An 18,019-nucleotide genomic window follows, 5' to 3' on the forward strand; every position below is an offset into this window, starting at 1 on the left:
CTAAAAATACTCAGATTTGCTAGAGAAAGTTCGGAAAAATATTTGCAAGCCAAATGCATTAAACCTTTATCACAACCTTAATCAAACTCAAACTATATTCTGCCAATGACTGACATTTAGATGTATTCTTCCAGAATGCAGCAGATTTCAACACGACAGTTTATTTATCGTAAAATACATAAACAAAGATTTATTGGCAATATAACACCTAAATTACAGACATACATTTTATCCCGTCTACAGCAGAGTATAGATTAAAACTATTACAATATGGTATAACTTCATACAGCAGGAAAGGATCTTTTACAGATTCAAATAGCTTGATGAGGATTCTATTTTTGGAATGCAGCAAACCAAATTGAACAAAAAATTAACTGAATCTAAAAATAAGAAAATTTCCTCTCCTGTTTCCTAATGTTAAAAGATCAAACTGTGAACCACAATGTTCCCGTATATACATTTGTATGTGCATTGGCACTACATTATGCAACGATTCCAACTAAGAGCATTGACGTTATTTATTTAGAAGCAATTAAGCATGTATAGAATAGATCTAACAGAGAATTTTAATGGTTTTTAAATTGTTGAATTACTTTAACTGTTTCTAAAAATTGAAAAAACCCTCTCTAAGCTGTTGACAGAAGACAAAAATACCAGTGTCGATATCATTCGTTTCTCTGCTCTGCACTTAACACTGAGAGAGCTTTAGTTAGCTCAAAAGAGTTCATTGCAGACACTAAAAGTTGATGGAATGATACCTTAATCATCATATTAGTGCCAATATCAAATATCTTTTAATTTTGTCCTTATATCACCTGAAATGCTGGTCAAATTGATCTGAAAACTTGTAGTAAAACCTCTGTAATTAATGAACATATTTACTACAGAAAAATCTTAAACCCACGAGAATTGAAAGAAAACACCAAAGTTACATTTGTTAAACTGGTAATACCATATCATTTATCAAGAGTTGCAATGTTATTACTGAACACTCAATACCAATTACCACTAACAGATACAATATCTGATGAAACAAATCGACTTTATTCTTCATTTTATTCGTCCTTTCGTACACAAATTAAACATACGAATTGAAATTGTTATGTTATCGTCTTAATTCTTTAAAACCGGTACTTCTGACGTCTGTAAGTTCTTTCAAATAAATAGTTGGTTTATTCATACGTGGAGCAGGATCTGCATTCCTCTAAGGGGCACTTTAGGACACCTGTGTTTTTTTTCTCTCTATCATTCAAAAGGCCAGTGATTTAATTAACATTATTGTTTTGCTTTTATCTGTAATTTAATCCAAGCATAAAATTATTGTTTGTTTTGAAATTGATTTTATCTTTTTACCACCAATATATGTATTTAGAAATCGTAGTTTTTGCAGGAAATGGCGACAAAAGTATAGACATGTTTCCAGTGATAGAGGGTCAACAAACACAACAAGAAAGTGCTTCAGATGAACAATCAATTGACTTACTGCATAAATTATGTGTAGAAAGCACTATACCTGGATTATATAGATGTTACAGGTAATGTGATGGATTAAGAACTAATACACAGAACTGTATATAGTTGCTGTATCACAAAAGGTCAGGTTTTTTATAGGTTTTTTTTAGGTTCCTCGTCGTTGTTTTTTGTTTTATCAACAATATATTGCACGATATTCTTATAAATCCACTGCCCAACATTGGTACAGATAGAACAATAACAAAAACTCTTATGATAGAATGAAATTCATAACAGTGTAGCTGTGGCCATTGATTGGCGCATTAAATTAATCCATTGACTGGGACAGATTAGGTGAACGTTTGTCTGTAACGACCACCGTTCACGACGTAACTACGATAGAAATTTAAACTGTGGGGTCACCAAAGGTTCTGCACGCCTAAATAAAATAATTCGAACAACTAATCAGGAATAACCTTTACGTTTTGATTTATAATATCGAAAACTTAAAAAAAAATCTTCACTGGTGTGTTTGTCATGTTTTGATAATCAATTAATATGATATTGCACGAGAAATATTTTTTTAACTGGCTTTAAAAATTATAATGCATGTGTTGCCGGATAATTATCTTTTTTCGGACGTTATAGGGATTTATCAATTGCGGTTGTCGAATTCTGTCACCTTTTTAACTTTTATCTGGTCTGAAATTTTATTTTAGAACGAATGCATGATCAACTTTCAAAAGTTGAGCAAAATCAAAACATATAGACAAAATGTACTTCTGCTTTGTCTTTTTCATTGTTCTTGCAAGTTATCGGATAGTAAAAAAGGTATTTGGATCAAACCTTCTGAAATTTGCATTTACATTATTTCATGCATACGCAAAATGTATAATTTGGTGTAAAGGAAACTGGAACTGTTCTGTTCACTACTATACTTGTGAAAAACTCTTGGCAAAAGAAATTCAAGGGTTGTCTAATTGGCAATCATACCACTTCTTTTTTTATATCAACTTATTTTTTTAAATCGATCCAACTTATTACCAATGTTATTTCAACTGATCGGGCGGAGCTTACGTTTTAATTTGCATAGGGACAGTCTATTTGAAGATGTGTGTGATAAGTATGATTGCCGTTATAATTATTACGGATTTCGAATTACCTATCAGTGTCTTCAAAGGAATTTACAAAACAATGACTGGACACTTCATTGATGAGTTTATCCTAAAACACCTATCTATAGATGGACTGGTTTATTATGAGCAAACCGGTTACACTCCGCCTAGTCTAGTGAAATAAATTGAGTAATACATAGTTATGGACGACTTCGTATATTTTATGATCGGAAATAAATTGGAGCAATATTCATTCTTCAACAAAAGAATAAATCACAAGAATAAGATATGGAAACCCTTATTTTGTTTTATTACTTAATGATATCAGCTATAAACATTATTTACCTAAAAATGAAACTGTTGTAAGTGATGGTATAAAAATTATTTAAAACTAATTGGTTAAAAGCTTTGTGAAAGGAAAGTTTAATTTAATGTATCGAAATGTTTAACAAGTGTTTATTTAAATCCTCACTAGAAGGCCTCTGATGCGCTGAGTGAGTATAAAATCATCGCCAATGAGAAACAAGTTATAGGTAAATTTTCCAGTTCAATTCATAACAAACGTTTTACCGTCGACCACACTGTTATGAATTTGTTTCTATATACAAAACAAGATAGAGAGGTTACAAAGGTCACTAGTCACTAGGACAAAAAATGAACAATTACTTTTGTTCATATTTTAGCTATTCAAAATCAGCTGGTTCACTGTAATAAATTTCTGCACAATCTTATGAAAATTCCTGATTATTCAAAGTACATTTACCATCAGAATAACGCTTAGTGTTAAACCATTTTTGTATCAAATTTTTAAAACAGTATTGATTTCAACATTCAAATTTCTCTCATCATGATACTGATTTATATATAAATGCCATTGTTATTACTTAATCCGTAATGAAAATGTAATTTTGCTATATTTATGTATAAAAGAACAAATAACTGTTGATGGTTGTCATAACATTATTATAAATTAATGTAATAGCAATGGAAGGTTGGTACAAAGTGTTTCTACCATTACACATTTTTCTCTGTCGCCAAAAGGTCAAAATAAGTTCATGTTCGACAGTGAAAGAATAGGGGACAACAAATTTAATTTACTCATGGAACTTTAAACAAGGTCGAATACCACTTTGTAAAAGTAGACACTGAGAAAGAATTTTATATTTGGATTTGTAAATTTACTATTATCTTACTTGGTACAGACATTTCCCGGTGAAAAAATAAACCAGCATTAGATAACCTTAGCTGTTTTTGGCAAAACCTTTATAAATTTTTGGTCCTCAATGCTTTTTAAATTCTGTTCTATCTAGCCTTTTCACATATTCTTATTGAAGTGTCATTGATGAGAATTTTGTAGATGAAACGAGAATGGTGTAAAACAAAATATAAGCCTGGTATCTTTGATGGGTCTAGTTAGAATAACGACAAAGGTTGTAGCTTTTCTACAAACACAATTGTCAGATATTTAGCTTCTAACGGATCACTTATAAAGCTCTAGTATTGCAATGGCTATTTAAGGCTTATATTCATTGGATCTTACGCCTTCAGTATGATGCAACGTGCCAGACTATTTGCACATCTCACATCTTCAACCAGACGCCTACTACAGTTCAATTGCTGAACTAGACATATTCGGCGATAAAATGTTACAAATCATAACTGGTGTTTATCACATTGTATTCTGTAAGTTGTTACAAATGTTTTGGCATTATTCATACTAATTCCTTAACATTAATCTATACGATATAACACAGCAAAGGTGCGAAACTTTTTAGACTCATATATAAAACCGAAATGTCAGTACTATCCGTGGGAAAGAAAAACAATTTAATGTAAATATGAGTGCAGACACCAACTTTTCAATATCAATTTGTACGATTCCATCATAGTGCCACCTTTTCAATGTTTTGCATACTACAGAAAAACAGAAAAAACAAACAGTCTGGCTTATGATTTACATTCAATAATAGTCGATTATATGTATGATTATAAAGCTTGTCATAGGGGTTGTGATGATGAAAATCTATATGCGTCTTCGTTATTCTCAGTGGTATGTCTTTGACGCGTCCTATGATAGGACATTATGATCAATTTACACGTTTAGTAATAATGGTTTAGATGGAATTATATGAAAAATAGAAATGTAATAAGAGATGAAAGCAAAGTAAATATAATTACACCTATTCGCAGTAATAAGAATGTCAATACAACATAACTGTAAAACTAGACAAAGGAATTTACAGGTCAATGTACAGTCTTCAAGAACACATGTATTATTTTTTTCCATTTTGACTTTCTTTTAATTGCCCCTTTCTATGCTATAACTCAATTATTTCAAATTATATCTAATAATTGATATAGTTTATGAGAAAGAAAGAAATGTTTGAAATTTATGACTTTCAAAAATCTCATATATCTAATACCAGGATTAAAATGTTGTAGGTCCGACGCGCGTTTCGTACAATAAAAAACTCATCAGTGATGCACAAAATAAGTAAGTTAAAGACCAAATAAAGTTGAAGAGGTTTAAGGACCCAAAATTCCGAATGGTTTTGCCAAATATAGCTTACATATAGTTTGTATATCCCGTGGTTATTTTTCTCCTGGAATTGCCTGTACCAAGTACAATATATATGTTAGTTGTTTTTCACTAAATTTTGGAATTTTTATAGAGTTTCCCCTTTTTTTAAGTCAAGAAGCTCGGTATTTGACTTGACTTTTTCTTTTTTGAAAAACCGTAGTTTTTTGTAAGACTCGAACAGTCAATTTATAATTGTGACCATGTTTATGATATCTCATGAACAAAAGCAATTAATCATATCAATAAAATATGACAGTTGTTATCCATTCGTTTGATATGTTTGAGCTTTTCATTTTGCCATTTGATTAGGGACTTTCCGTTTTAAATATTCCTCGGAGTTCGGTATTTTTGTTATTTTACTTTTTTGTATAGTAATTGAAAGCTAAATCATACTTTAGGTAATGAAAAATGTATCAGCATGTTCAAATTTGAATCCTGGAAGAGTTGCATCTCTGAAGTTCTGGTAAATATTAAAAACGTGATACAAATACATTTGTAAATAAACTATTTTTTTCTTTGTGCTTGTGTTTGTGATCGTTTGCAAATTGTTAAAGAACTATTTCTCGTCATCGATTAAAATAGTTCACACTATTCTCAAAAGAAAACGTCAACTGTGGCTATATCAGTCAGTTGTCTTTTACTGGTAAATTCATTGTTTTTTTTTTTTTGTATTTCGACTGCTATATACATATTGTATTATATGTAGTATTTATCGGAATTATATAATGTTTCTCAATTTGATGAAATACATTTTCATTAAAAAATATATTTGATATATCCAATGATTTGAGTATAAATGCATGGATTAACTCAAAACAAAAGTGAATCAACATTTTCATATGATATATCTACAACACATGCATGGTCAACATTATTTTTGTGCAATGAGATTTGATTTTAGTTTTTTTTTTTTTTAATTCCGTTTTAAAATTATTTAAAGGTAGTAACAACATCAATGAGGTATATATAATATGAAACTTAATGGAACAAAATTTTCAATAACATGAAAAAAGTCTTTTCCTAAATATATCAATGTTAACAATTAATTGGCTTCACAGTTGAGACATATCAATATATGTATTTCTAAAAATTAGCACTTATCAATCTCCCCATAAAGATATTTGTGAATGCGCACCCCAAGTAATTGTGTTTGCATTATGTCACAGGCTATGTATTAACGTGTTTATGGCTGTAGTACTCGATATTTATCCTTCTTAAAAATTCAAATAAGGTACTAAATGCCTAATCGATACAATATTTTTGAAGATTTGAGATTGATGTTTTGATATGTTTGTGTCTAGAAAACTCAACAAAATTGACCGTGGTATAGTTCAAACCTTTCAATTTTGACATATGTACACATCTATGATTTTCCAGACATCGGGGGCGAAAAATAAATAAATTTAAAAAAAAAATGCTTATTTATAATTGATCATTTACAACTGTTATTTAAGAGATGGACTAGTTTCTGTACATGGATTTGTTTTCATTATTTTACCAATGGATTTTTTTATTCAAGTTAATGGATACTTAATTTTGACATTCTAGGTGTAATACCACCATTGATTTTCCCCTATTAGTCTTTGTTAAATTGCCACTTTTAAAAAAATTGTACAGTATTTACCTTTATTTCAACCAAAGAAATACTTTGCATGAATAAAGTTTAATCCTTTCCAGTGCTACAGTGAAAATTTCACACTACATTTCATTGCATATAAGAAAGTAACCAACACCGGAAGTAAACAACCCAATTTTTACACTGTTATTTACTGGTTACCTGCTTTGGTAACTATGTAACCTTCACTTTCCAAAATATTTTATAAGACCATCAAATAAAAAAAGAATAATGCTTTCAGACACCCAACATACATGTTTATGACTCAGAAAAATTTAAGTGCATTGAAATGCAGGGTTAATTTTCTACAACTGTCAAGTTCAAGGGAATACTTTTTTAGACCTACTTTCGTATGCAACCGGATGTGACGTGCCATGATTTGGTGGTACTACACCTAAAGAACACCTAAATGTCAAATAAACTTAATGTAATTTTTTTCCCTCCAATTGCAAGTTATTTCAAGCATAACTGCCAAGTTTTGTCTCAGTCAGATCTATAGTTTCAGAGAAAATCACTATATTGTAAGGCCATATCCTACGGCGATTTCAGTCTAATTTCTTCGAAAAATCCTAATTTCAGTGTATCATTATAAAATGCAGTGTTGACTAATATCTGATCATATACTCATGATCTAAGCATTCAAACAATTAAATAGGATACAAAAGACAACTTTAAGATGATATACAATTTTATTGCACCTTTTAGAGTTCATTTGAAGGTCTGTTTTGGTCTGTTTTGGTCCATTTTTCCTTCTTCCTTCTTTTTCATCAAAACTTGATATCTTTTGCCTAAAAAATAAAACAAATGTAATTATTTTCCCAAAAAAATGAAAGAAATGCAATGTTAAATCAATAATTAAAATGTTTTAGCTGAAAGAACTGTCTTTATAAATGTCAACAGTCTCCACCGAAGTTTCTATAAGCCCTTATGTGTAACTTGAGTTTTTGGTCTGTTCCCCGAGTGTGACAAATAACGGTTCCCTTTCAGTCAATCATTTATTGTTACTGATATGAAAGTCACTTCATTTACTTATTGCAGTATATTTCTAATAGATTAACAAAAAAAAAGTCCACTTTCTTGTATTTTACATTAGAAAATGAGGAGAAAGAGTAATAAAAAATACCTCAAAATGGTTTAAAAAAGGGTTATGTCCCTTTGAATGCTGGTAAAAAAAAATTTTGTAAGAATTATAAAATTTAAGTATGTGAGACTGGATTCTGATGTGTATAAATCCAAGGCAAGTGTTTAAATGATGTTTTGTCGGTGCAAAATACAGACGGCACAATGGCAAATTGTAAACTTTTGCGGCCAAAACAAAAAGAAAACATGACATAAGTTGATACATACCTCAATGCTAAAGTGTCATCTGCAGACCAATTCACATATAAGATTTTTCAACAGAATGCTCGTCAGATCATGGTTAACACTGAAATGAAAAAATCACATGTTGTATAAACAAAACTGTAAGGGTGATTTAAAATTTGACACAGAGGCTCACGTAAAATGGGGATTAGCATGGCAAGCTATAAGAAAGGTCTTAATGTAATATATGTATCTGGATTCAAAAGTGTATTTCATAAATTATATCATATGAAGAAAAAATAAGACTTCTCTTTAAAACCATTATTGTTTTACCATTTTAAATCAAACGGTCTTGGTAGGGTTTGTGTTTTCGACACCTTGTTGGGTGTGTACCACGACAAACGTGGCGGTCTTGGTTGATATGAGGCGGCTCGAAAGACAAGTGCTCAGGGTTGATGCATCTCTTCTGATAACATAGATGAGACACATCAAATTTCTCAGTGTGCAACATGTATGCAAATCTGTGACCATACAATGTTCTTTTTTTTCTGTCCCAAGGAAACCTAACACTATACACTGAATACAGCTTTGTCTGTCCACCCATTTGACTTAGCAAACACCCGTAAACCCCCATTTCAAGGCAATTTTTCCTCAAACGTGCTTTCTGTGTCTCAATCCATTCCGAATAGTCCATTTTTACAACGTATGAACTAGTTTAGTAATAATTTTTAAAAATGAAAGTACAATAAGGTCACCAGTGCATGTGTAGTTTCCCTAAATAGGTGTAATACCACCATTGATTTTCCCCTATTAGTCTTTGTTAAATTGGCACTTTAAAAAAAAATTGTACAGTATTTACCTTTATTTCAACCAAAGAAATACTTTGCATGAATAAAGTTTAATCCTTTTCAGTGCTACAGTGAAAATTTCACACTACATTTCATTACATATAAGAAAGTAACCAACACCGGAAGTAAACAACCCAATTTTTACACTGTTATTTACTGGTTACCTGCTTTGGTAACTATGTAACCTTCACTTTCCAAAATATTTTATAAGACCATCAAATAAAAAAAGAATGATGCTTTCAGACACCCAACATACATGTTTATGACTCAGAAAAATTTAAGTGCATTGAAATGCAGGGTTAATTTTCTACAACTGTCAAATTCAAGGGAATACTTTTTTAGACCTACTTTCGTATGCAACCGGATGTGACGTACCATGATTTGGTGGTATTACACCTCTACATGTAGAATTTATAAAAAAGGGCAGTTTTCATCAATTAACTCAATACTTAACAGTAAGTCAGGGATGCCTCAAATTCATTATTAGATATTAAGACAGGATTTATTCAATTAATCTAAATAACTTTAAAATTTCTGTGTAACACAAATATTTGCTCATCAATTTTGGCTATACCTGTGAAAATCTTATTTTATATCATCAAATATATCAGTTTCTAGTAAGACGATTGTTTCGTCTCAAAAGGATAAAACAGTGGCTAATACAAACAGTTGGAAGTTCAAACCAATTACGAGGATGAAAAACATTGAGCAACGTAAATTATAACCAGTTGTGCAAAATTTTGCTATGTCGTTTATGGCTGGGTTAAGTGTTTCGAATTATCTTTAACATTTATGAAAAATAATTTTGAGTATAACGACAGTTCTGTGTCAAGGTCAACATATGGATGCTGATTACTGGGCAGTATAATGTCGATGACAAAACGTCCACCATTAGGTGCATCGACCTAATGGTAAAAAAGGACACAAACTTAAAGCTCTTAAACTGTTTCGGTTTATACATCCTTGGCTTTCAAGTTTTCGGCTTTGAGCATTTCTGGTGAATGTAAATCTAGAAAAGTGCATCGGAGTGTTGCTTTTATTTTTAACTTCAATGACTATTTAATTTAAGACGTAGTTCTAATTTAAATAAGCAGAATATTTTACTTGATTTTTAAAGTGTTATATTTTCCTGTTATAACATTTAGTGTTCAAATATTGTCATTGTTTCAACCTTAAATTGTGGGTATGTACCGTGAAATCCCTAACAATGTAATGTTAAAACGGCGATTATGATTTATGTGCTCGTAATTAAAGCTATTTCACAAAATCTGTTATCAATTATTCAGAGCTACAGTGTTTTCTTGTCTTTTGGGATAACCATTAACTATTTAATTGTTTTGTATGTTTATTTTGAATGATTGATTGTTGATTGCTAAAATATTGTGGTAGATATTGCATGCATATTGAGGATGAGACAAATAAAATATGATACAATAAGAATGTCCTGTAAAAAAGGCCGTCATTGGAACTTTGTTTGCTACTGGAAAATGAGGGTATATTGGATAGGGAAAGAAATATGTATTACTTTGAAAGAATAATCTTTATTGGTGAATATAAAAGGATGTCTTAGTAATCTTATACAAATCAGAGTCCTCGAATTGATCGTTACGACTCTCAAAGTTTTAGTCATAAAATAAGCTCGGACTATTGTTTTTTTTTTTATTCTGGTCATATTCCAACGTGGTACAGGCATGTAATTTAGGAAAAAATGGTGAGAATATGGTCACAATGTTCTTCTTTAAAAAAAAGAGGGACAGTCAAACTCATAAATCGAAAATAAACTGACAAAGCCATGGCTAAAAATGAAAAAAGAAAAACAGACAAACAGGCAAACAATAGTACACATGACACAACATAGAAAACTAAAGAATAAGCAACACGAATCCCAGAAACACTATCTTATTTAGTTTGTGTTTATCTGTAAATGTGTCTAATACGAGTTTATTTTTATTTCCAGACGAAAAAGAGAAGCATTTCCAAGAGGACTAACAGATGAAGAATAAAAGCAAAAAAAAAAAAAAAAGAAAATAATACAGAATCGTATTCATGAATATTGATATCAAAAACATTTTCGTGTATAAATCTTGAAATTATGCTTTGTTAAAAAGGTAAAAACATATCAAAATCATTTACATGTAAATTTGTAGATAATTACACTGTTGTCTAACATTTATGTCTAATAAAAACTCACTTTCAAAGTATGAAAAACTGTTTAAAGTCGGGTTACTCAATACAATACTCATTCTATCAAATTTTTCTTTAACTATTTTTGATAATTTTTTCTTTATCATGTTAATGACAGTTTTCTTAAATTAACTAACTATGTTTGTAATTCTGGTTTATCTCACATTTAGTCTATATATGGTGCATGTACTTATTATGCATACAACTGTTTTTCTAGTACAGTAATGTATGCCTAAACAATGAATACATATTAAAAGCAACGGTACAGACATATAAATATAAAAAAGCAATAATGCTTATTGAAGGCAAAATAATTGAGTTGTCAATCTTGATTCAAATAAATAAGGAACTATTTTTGAATTGATAAATAAATAATATTTAAGCTGTATGGTTTCATGAAAATTCTTCTTTGGAAATAAAGTTCAAATAACACAAGTTTTGTTGTTCAAATATTGTTTATTGTGTCCAGAGTTATCGTCTAGAACTGTATGAAACATGACAACGTAAAACTCATCGAGGTATAAAATTTAAAAACAGAGATTGGGAAGGAAAACGAGGAATTTGTCAATGAGACAACAACCGACCAAAGAGCAGAAAACAGCCTAAGACCACCCAAAAATGGGTCTTCTACACAGCGAATATAATCATGCACCGAGAGGCGGGATTCAACTAGTCTATAGAAAAATATAAACTAGTTCAGCGAAAATGGACAATTCACTAAAATCCAAAACATATGAGTAAACCAGAATTAAAAAAAACCAAAACAACATGCAAGTTTAACAAAGATCAGAGTCTACTGACTTAAGACAGGTGCAAAGAATGCGTCAGGGTAAACATGTTAAGTGAGATCTCAACCTTCCCTTATATACCTAGTCAATATAGAATAAACAAACACACAGCCATACGCACAGTAAAATTCCGATTGAAAGAAATATGAGTCCGATGTTAGACTAAGTAACATAAGTAATTAAGCAAAGTGACAATGATTAATAAATTAACAAAGGACAACTAGCAGTTACTTACATTCCAGCTTCAGAAATCAATTAAATCAATAGAAAGATTATGTCTTCATCATATGAAAATCAAGACAAATCCACTCCCGTTAAGGGTTTAGAATCATACAACCATAAAAGATACGAAAGGAACATAACCCCTATCATGCCAACAACTGGTAAAATTGAGAATGGAATAATACATGTGTTTATTTCCGATGCAAGGACCATATATGTGAATCGATATCATTTGCAAAAATACCATCTTTAATTACCTGACAAGAGTATCGTAACTATATCCCTTCTTAAAAAATCTGTTAAAGGGTTGGCTATTATAATTATAATATACAGCTTATTGATAAAGAACAAATTATAAAACTGGAAATCATTAAACTTACTCATTTATTAAGAGGGACGAAAGATACCAAAGGGACAGTCAAACTCATAAATCTAAAACAAACTGACAACGCCATGGCTAAAAATGAAAAAGACAAAACAAAAACAGCACACATGACACAACATGGAAAACTAAAGAATAAACAATACGAATCCCACCAAAAAACTAGGAGTGATCTCAGGTGCTCCGGAAGGGTAAGCAGATACTGCTCCACATGTGGCACCCGTCGTGTTGCTTATGTGATAACAAATCCGGTAAATAGTCTAATTCGGTAGGTCACATTCATGAAAGGGAAGGGGATTGTAGTTACGACGTAAGGAACATATCCGATATCATTTGTGAAACGGTTATTCCATAACGGTCAACCAACTCGTGATGGCGTCCGTAAAATTTACGAAGAGATGACTTCAACTTCACCACTTTGAACTCTTGGTTTAATAGCTTTCTTGTGAGCAGCAACCCTCTATCAAGAAAATCATGATAGGAAATGCAAGCACGGGAATATCGTATCAATTGGGAGATATATATCCCCGTATGCAGGTGCTGCTGCAATGTTGCTACTTCGAAATGGAAAGTTCACAATTGGAAAGCTGAAATCATCTCTTTTGTCGTAAAATTTTGTTCTCAACCGACCCTCATTGTCAATTTCTAGATGTAAGTCAAGATATGAGGCCGACTTAACTGTATCTGTGGTATCCTTTATGTCTAGCTCGATGGGATAGATGCGTTCCACATAGTCACCAAATTTTGAATTATTTAGTGAAAGAACATCATCTATATAGCGGAAAGTGGAGTTAAAGGATATTGCTAACTTCTTATCTTTCTTCCTAAGAAGTTCCTGCATGAAGGCAGCCTCATAATAATAAAGAAACAAGTCGGCAAGTAGAGGGGCACAGTTTGTTCCCATTGGAATGCCGACAGTCTGTTGAAAAACACGTCCTCCGAACGTAACAAATATGTTGTCAATCAAGAAATCAAGCATCTTGATAATATCAGTTTCAGAGAATTTTTTGTTTGAATCAGAGTGGTCCTTTACAAAGTACGATTTATCCCTCCCTAAGACAAGATACAAGATCTACGTTGGCCATTCTTTTTAATGAAGCAAAGCAATACCAACTCTTTCAATTTGTCTCTTAGTTTGGAATGTGGAATACTAGTGTAAAGAGTAGAAAAGTCAAATGTTTAATACTGTTACAAGATGAAAGAGAGTTAGATTGTATGTACTCTAAAAGATCTTTGGAACTTTTAAGTATCCACCTCTGATTCACGCCCCCTCTAGAATAGGCAGTTTCACAATAACTTTGAAGCCCGTCTTTGATTGCTGATAAAATAGATGTTAATAATTTAGAAAGAGGTTTCGTGGAGCACTTGGAAGACCCAGCAATATACCGTTGTTTGTAAGGACACTTATGTAGTTTAGGTATTCAATACAGTGATGGAAGATCCAGTTCTTCATCTTTGGTTGACATTCCAAAGGAACACAGAACAGACCTATGATTATCCAGGATTTCCTCTTTGGTAAGTGTCGTGAGGGTATATGCTGAGTTTCCAAGTGAATTGTCGATACCTAATTCGTTTATCAAGCAGTTAATGTAATGAGTTTTACACACAAAAACGATGTTGTTTGGGGCTTTATCTGCGGGGACAACAACCGTAACATGAATTATATATGTGTTTCAAAATTACCAAACTTAGAGACAAGGTCAAACGGGAAAGTTCATATAAACTGCAAAATAAAGACAACGGTTTTATACTGATGTTAAAAAGTCATAAATCGTACGAGATAAAACACAACCGGGTCATAAACAAAAACTGAGGGAAGCACACCAATTACAGGAGGAAAACAATGTAACAACAGAAACTCTCAAAATCATACGCTATCAATTAACGGAACAAGTAAAAAGCAACTCTCATATTCCTGATTTTGTACAGGCTTTTCCTGAAGACAATGGCGGATTAAACATGGTTTCATATCTTGTCAAATCTTCTACATGGATGACAGAAGTTCCGTTTTATTGCAAAATAAATATCTTAGGTAACGTGACAATAATGGGGACCCAACAGCAAAAACAAGTGTAAACATGCATTTCAGACATACAACACAACTGAATTAAAAAAAAGCATACAAACAAACGAATTAAACTAGCAAAGACGCAAACACTTGTGTTGATAGTATTTGGCAATTACGTCAACAACACAAAAGTGTTTGTCGTTGATAACTACACACTGTATATAGTATATGCATACATTTCAAGATAAATTTAAAAAAAAAGTAAATATAATACAATAGTTAACAAAATAAATCAACACTGTAAAATCCCCTAGTATCCTAATCGGGAAAAGGATGCGAAAGATACCAAAGGGGCATTCAAACTCATAAGTGGGAAATAAAATGACAACGCCATGACAAAAAAAAACCGACCAAAGACCAGCAGCAATATACTAAACACAACAGAGAACCTTAAGACTCAAACAAAATGAAACGTTAGAATATAATTAGTACTCACAAAACGAGGAAAAGCATTACGATTATCGTACACTAAGGTCGACAGCAAGTTCTTGTATCTTATATATGTAATTGTAGAAAGAGTACATCAGTATAACCTCGGCTTCCAAGTGTTCACTTTGGGATGATTTGGAGTTCGCCATAGCTTACTATAATACGCCTTAGTATCCGCTTCCGTCCATTTATCCAAAATTAGGATGTAAATGAAATTTTTCAAATTCTTTATCATATAATGCACCTCATTTAAAATTTTTTCTCATCTAATTTAATTTTGGAATTTCCTTTACCGGATTTTGCAAGAAACGTGTTTCAATATGCTCAGATTACTTATAGTTAATTGGGAGGATGCTTCAAATAAAACAATTTCACATAAAGTAGAATGTGTGACTTATTTTGTCGATACTTTACTTAAACAATCTTATTTAACAGATCATAGTAATTTAGTAGATTTATTGGGTCTTTTTTTTTATTACACAATAATCTGGCCGAATTTTCCAGTATGATGACATTCTGATTACTTTACAAAGACATGCTTGTTAAATTCATCAATTTTGAAATAACCAAATTAAAATATGACGAGTTCCAGGTTTTTCAAGCGATTAAAACTTGAAACATTTTCATTTTGGGCAGAAAACCGATTTGTCAAAAAAAAATGAAAATGTTTATTGATAACGCTCATTCTTTCTCAAGAGAGAATTTTTAAAGTTAAAAATCTTTCACACAACGTTTTGGACAAATTGTCATTGGAATTAAATGATTATAACAAACCTAAATGATAAATGTCTTACAAAAAAAAAACTAACAATAACCTGAATTAATGAATCATAAAAAGAAATTATTGAACTTCATGTACACATTTTCTTATTTTCTCTTTATTTTAAAATCAATAAATTTGACAACATTCATCATACATTAGATATTGCAAAGTCGTCGAAAGGTAAGAGCGGTAAAAAGCAGTGCTGCTTACATCTCTAAAGGTAATGATTTTTCAAGATAAATTGTACAAGCGCCGATACTTTCAAATGACAGGACTGATTTCGGTATTGCTGCGTTCATAAAAAAAATAAGTTTTTGAAACAGTTAACATTATTAAAGACTCCTCACACGTACCAAAAACATGCGTACAGTATTAGTACTTATCCCGTAAATAAGTCCGTCCTCGCCATTTTTTAAACCTTGATCGACGAGATAAACTAAACATCGGTGTTCTACTGTTAAAGGAGCACTGACTACGAGATATACAAAATTTTTATATATTGTTTTCTTTTTTTGCTCAATCAATAATTAAATACAAATAGTGAAATGATAATTAGCTTTAGCAGCCAGTATGGTTCAATTTTGTCAAGATAAGTTAAAAGACTTTGATAACGAATCATTCACTTGCAAGTGAATAACTCGATCTAATTGAATCCGTATTCATGTAAACGTCAATTTAACCCCTTAGCTAGAGATGAATAACACTTGAATTGTATGTGTAAAGTTATTTAAAGGAAAATAATGTCAACATTGAAAGTGAAACAAAGGTAAATCATTTGATTGACTGATTCGATCCACAAAATATCATTCTAATACAGGTAAAAACGATGATAAACATTTATTTATCATCTATAATATGAAATTAATAGACCTAGAAAAATCCAAAAGCACGAGTGTGCCTAATCTATTTACATCTATATTTATGTTTACATAGCTGATACGGCCATCGGATGATTTTAGAAGTCAACTCGATAGTTAATTAAATGGCGTTCAGACTAAAATACACACGAAACGAAGCTACGTATTTTCATGGCCGTGCCCTGCTAATTGTTAATTTAAAACTTTTAATAGTTTGGATAAATGTTTTACATTGTTCTAAATCAAATATGAGAATTTGAGTAAAATCGGTGAACATGAGTTTGACAGCTAGTGTCACTTTAAATTGAAAATCAATCCATAAAGTTAACCTGGATTTTCAATGTATGTCCTTTTAGTGTTGAAGCTCCAAACATTTGCGAAATTGATATCAAATATTTAAATTTAGTTTTAGTTTTGGTTTGTAATCCGGATTTGTTTTTTGTCAATCGATTATGACTTTTGAACACGGTATACTACTGTTGCTCGGATTGTAAAATCAATCTGATTATACGGATAGTGCATTGGCCGCAATAGAATGTTTGCTTATCTACCAAATGTAAGTTGAATTTCAAAAAACCATAACAAAAATCTTGTATTTCCGTTTGAGTGAATTATATTGCTTATCTTGTAATCTGTGTCTTACATTGTGAATTCGTGTTGTTATGATTTTACAGGTATAATACAGGGTTTCATTAGAAGAATACAAAAAGGTCGGAATAACCTAAGACTACAGGTTCCAGATGCTCTTTCCTGGAATATTTTATTTACATGTTATAACTTGTGTCTATCTAAGTTTTTTTTAAACAAAATTAAGTAACACAAGAAATGTTAAACAAATGATGTGTTTCTATTGCAGTTGCAGACCGGTAAAAATTTCTTTTTGTTAACAATGGTCTTGATTTCTTTAAGTGAAAATGTCTGCGTGCAAGTAAATATCCGAATGAAAGTAAATAGTCGTGTAGTATTTAAAATATGCTGATTTTTATGGAGACTGTGAAATGAAATCCAAAATGAAGATGCGAACTACGAATTGGTTATCTTTCTTTATATAGGAAGTTGAAGAATAATTCACGTAAAATCATAAATAATATGGAAAATTAACACAATTCTCTAGTTCAAACTGTGTTGTCGATGAATATTTCAGGAGTGACTGCATTATCTTTTGAGCATATTCTTTATAACACTCTCTCAATTGCATGTACATGTACATTGACTACAATTTCACGAAAAAGTTTTGAGTAATATTACAAAGTTTATCAAACGCGAGGTAACTCTAATGAATTATTTTTGAAAGAATCATTCATCGGCGACGATTCAGCATCCTGTGAGAAGTGATCGAGTGCCTATTTGTTAGCATATTTAAACATTATAAAAAAATCATTGAAAGTTATTATCCAAACACATTTAAAGTAA

General features: G+C 31.2%; 1 protein-coding gene and 1 long non-coding RNA gene across 4 annotated transcripts in view; one reads left to right on the top strand and one right to left on the bottom strand.

Annotated features, from left to right (window-relative positions):
• The window catches only part of LOC143062353 (uncharacterized), a 45,781-nt gene extending 34,249 nt beyond the window's left edge, over positions 1 to 11,532 (top strand). For 2 of the 3 annotated variants that reach the window (XM_076234064.1, XM_076234062.1), the window contains exons 3-4: positions 1,382 to 1,535; positions 10,871 to 11,532. In XM_076234064.1, the coding sequence (XP_076090179.1) occupies positions 1,382 to 1,535; positions 10,871 to 10,916 (200 nt within the window). In that variant the 3' untranslated portion in view covers positions 10,917 to 11,532. The remainder of the gene's footprint in view (positions 1 to 1,381; positions 1,536 to 10,870) is intronic. The other variant, XM_076234063.1, reaches the window with a different exon arrangement.
• LOC143062352 (uncharacterized) lies at positions 7,434 to 9,048 on the bottom strand. The gene is made up of 3 exons (XR_012974708.1): positions 8,925 to 9,048; positions 8,111 to 8,189; positions 7,434 to 7,551 (listed from the first exon to the last, which is right to left on the bottom strand). It is a non-coding gene; the product is annotated as an uncharacterized LOC143062352 (long non-coding RNA).
• Positions 11,533 to 18,019: the final 6,487 nt, after the last annotated feature.

The sequence above is a fragment of the Mytilus galloprovincialis genome, chromosome 2, assembly GCF_965363235.1.
Source record: "Mytilus galloprovincialis chromosome 2, xbMytGall1.hap1.1, whole genome shotgun sequence".
NCBI lineage: Eukaryota > Metazoa > Mollusca > Bivalvia > Mytilida > Mytilidae > Mytilus > Mytilus galloprovincialis.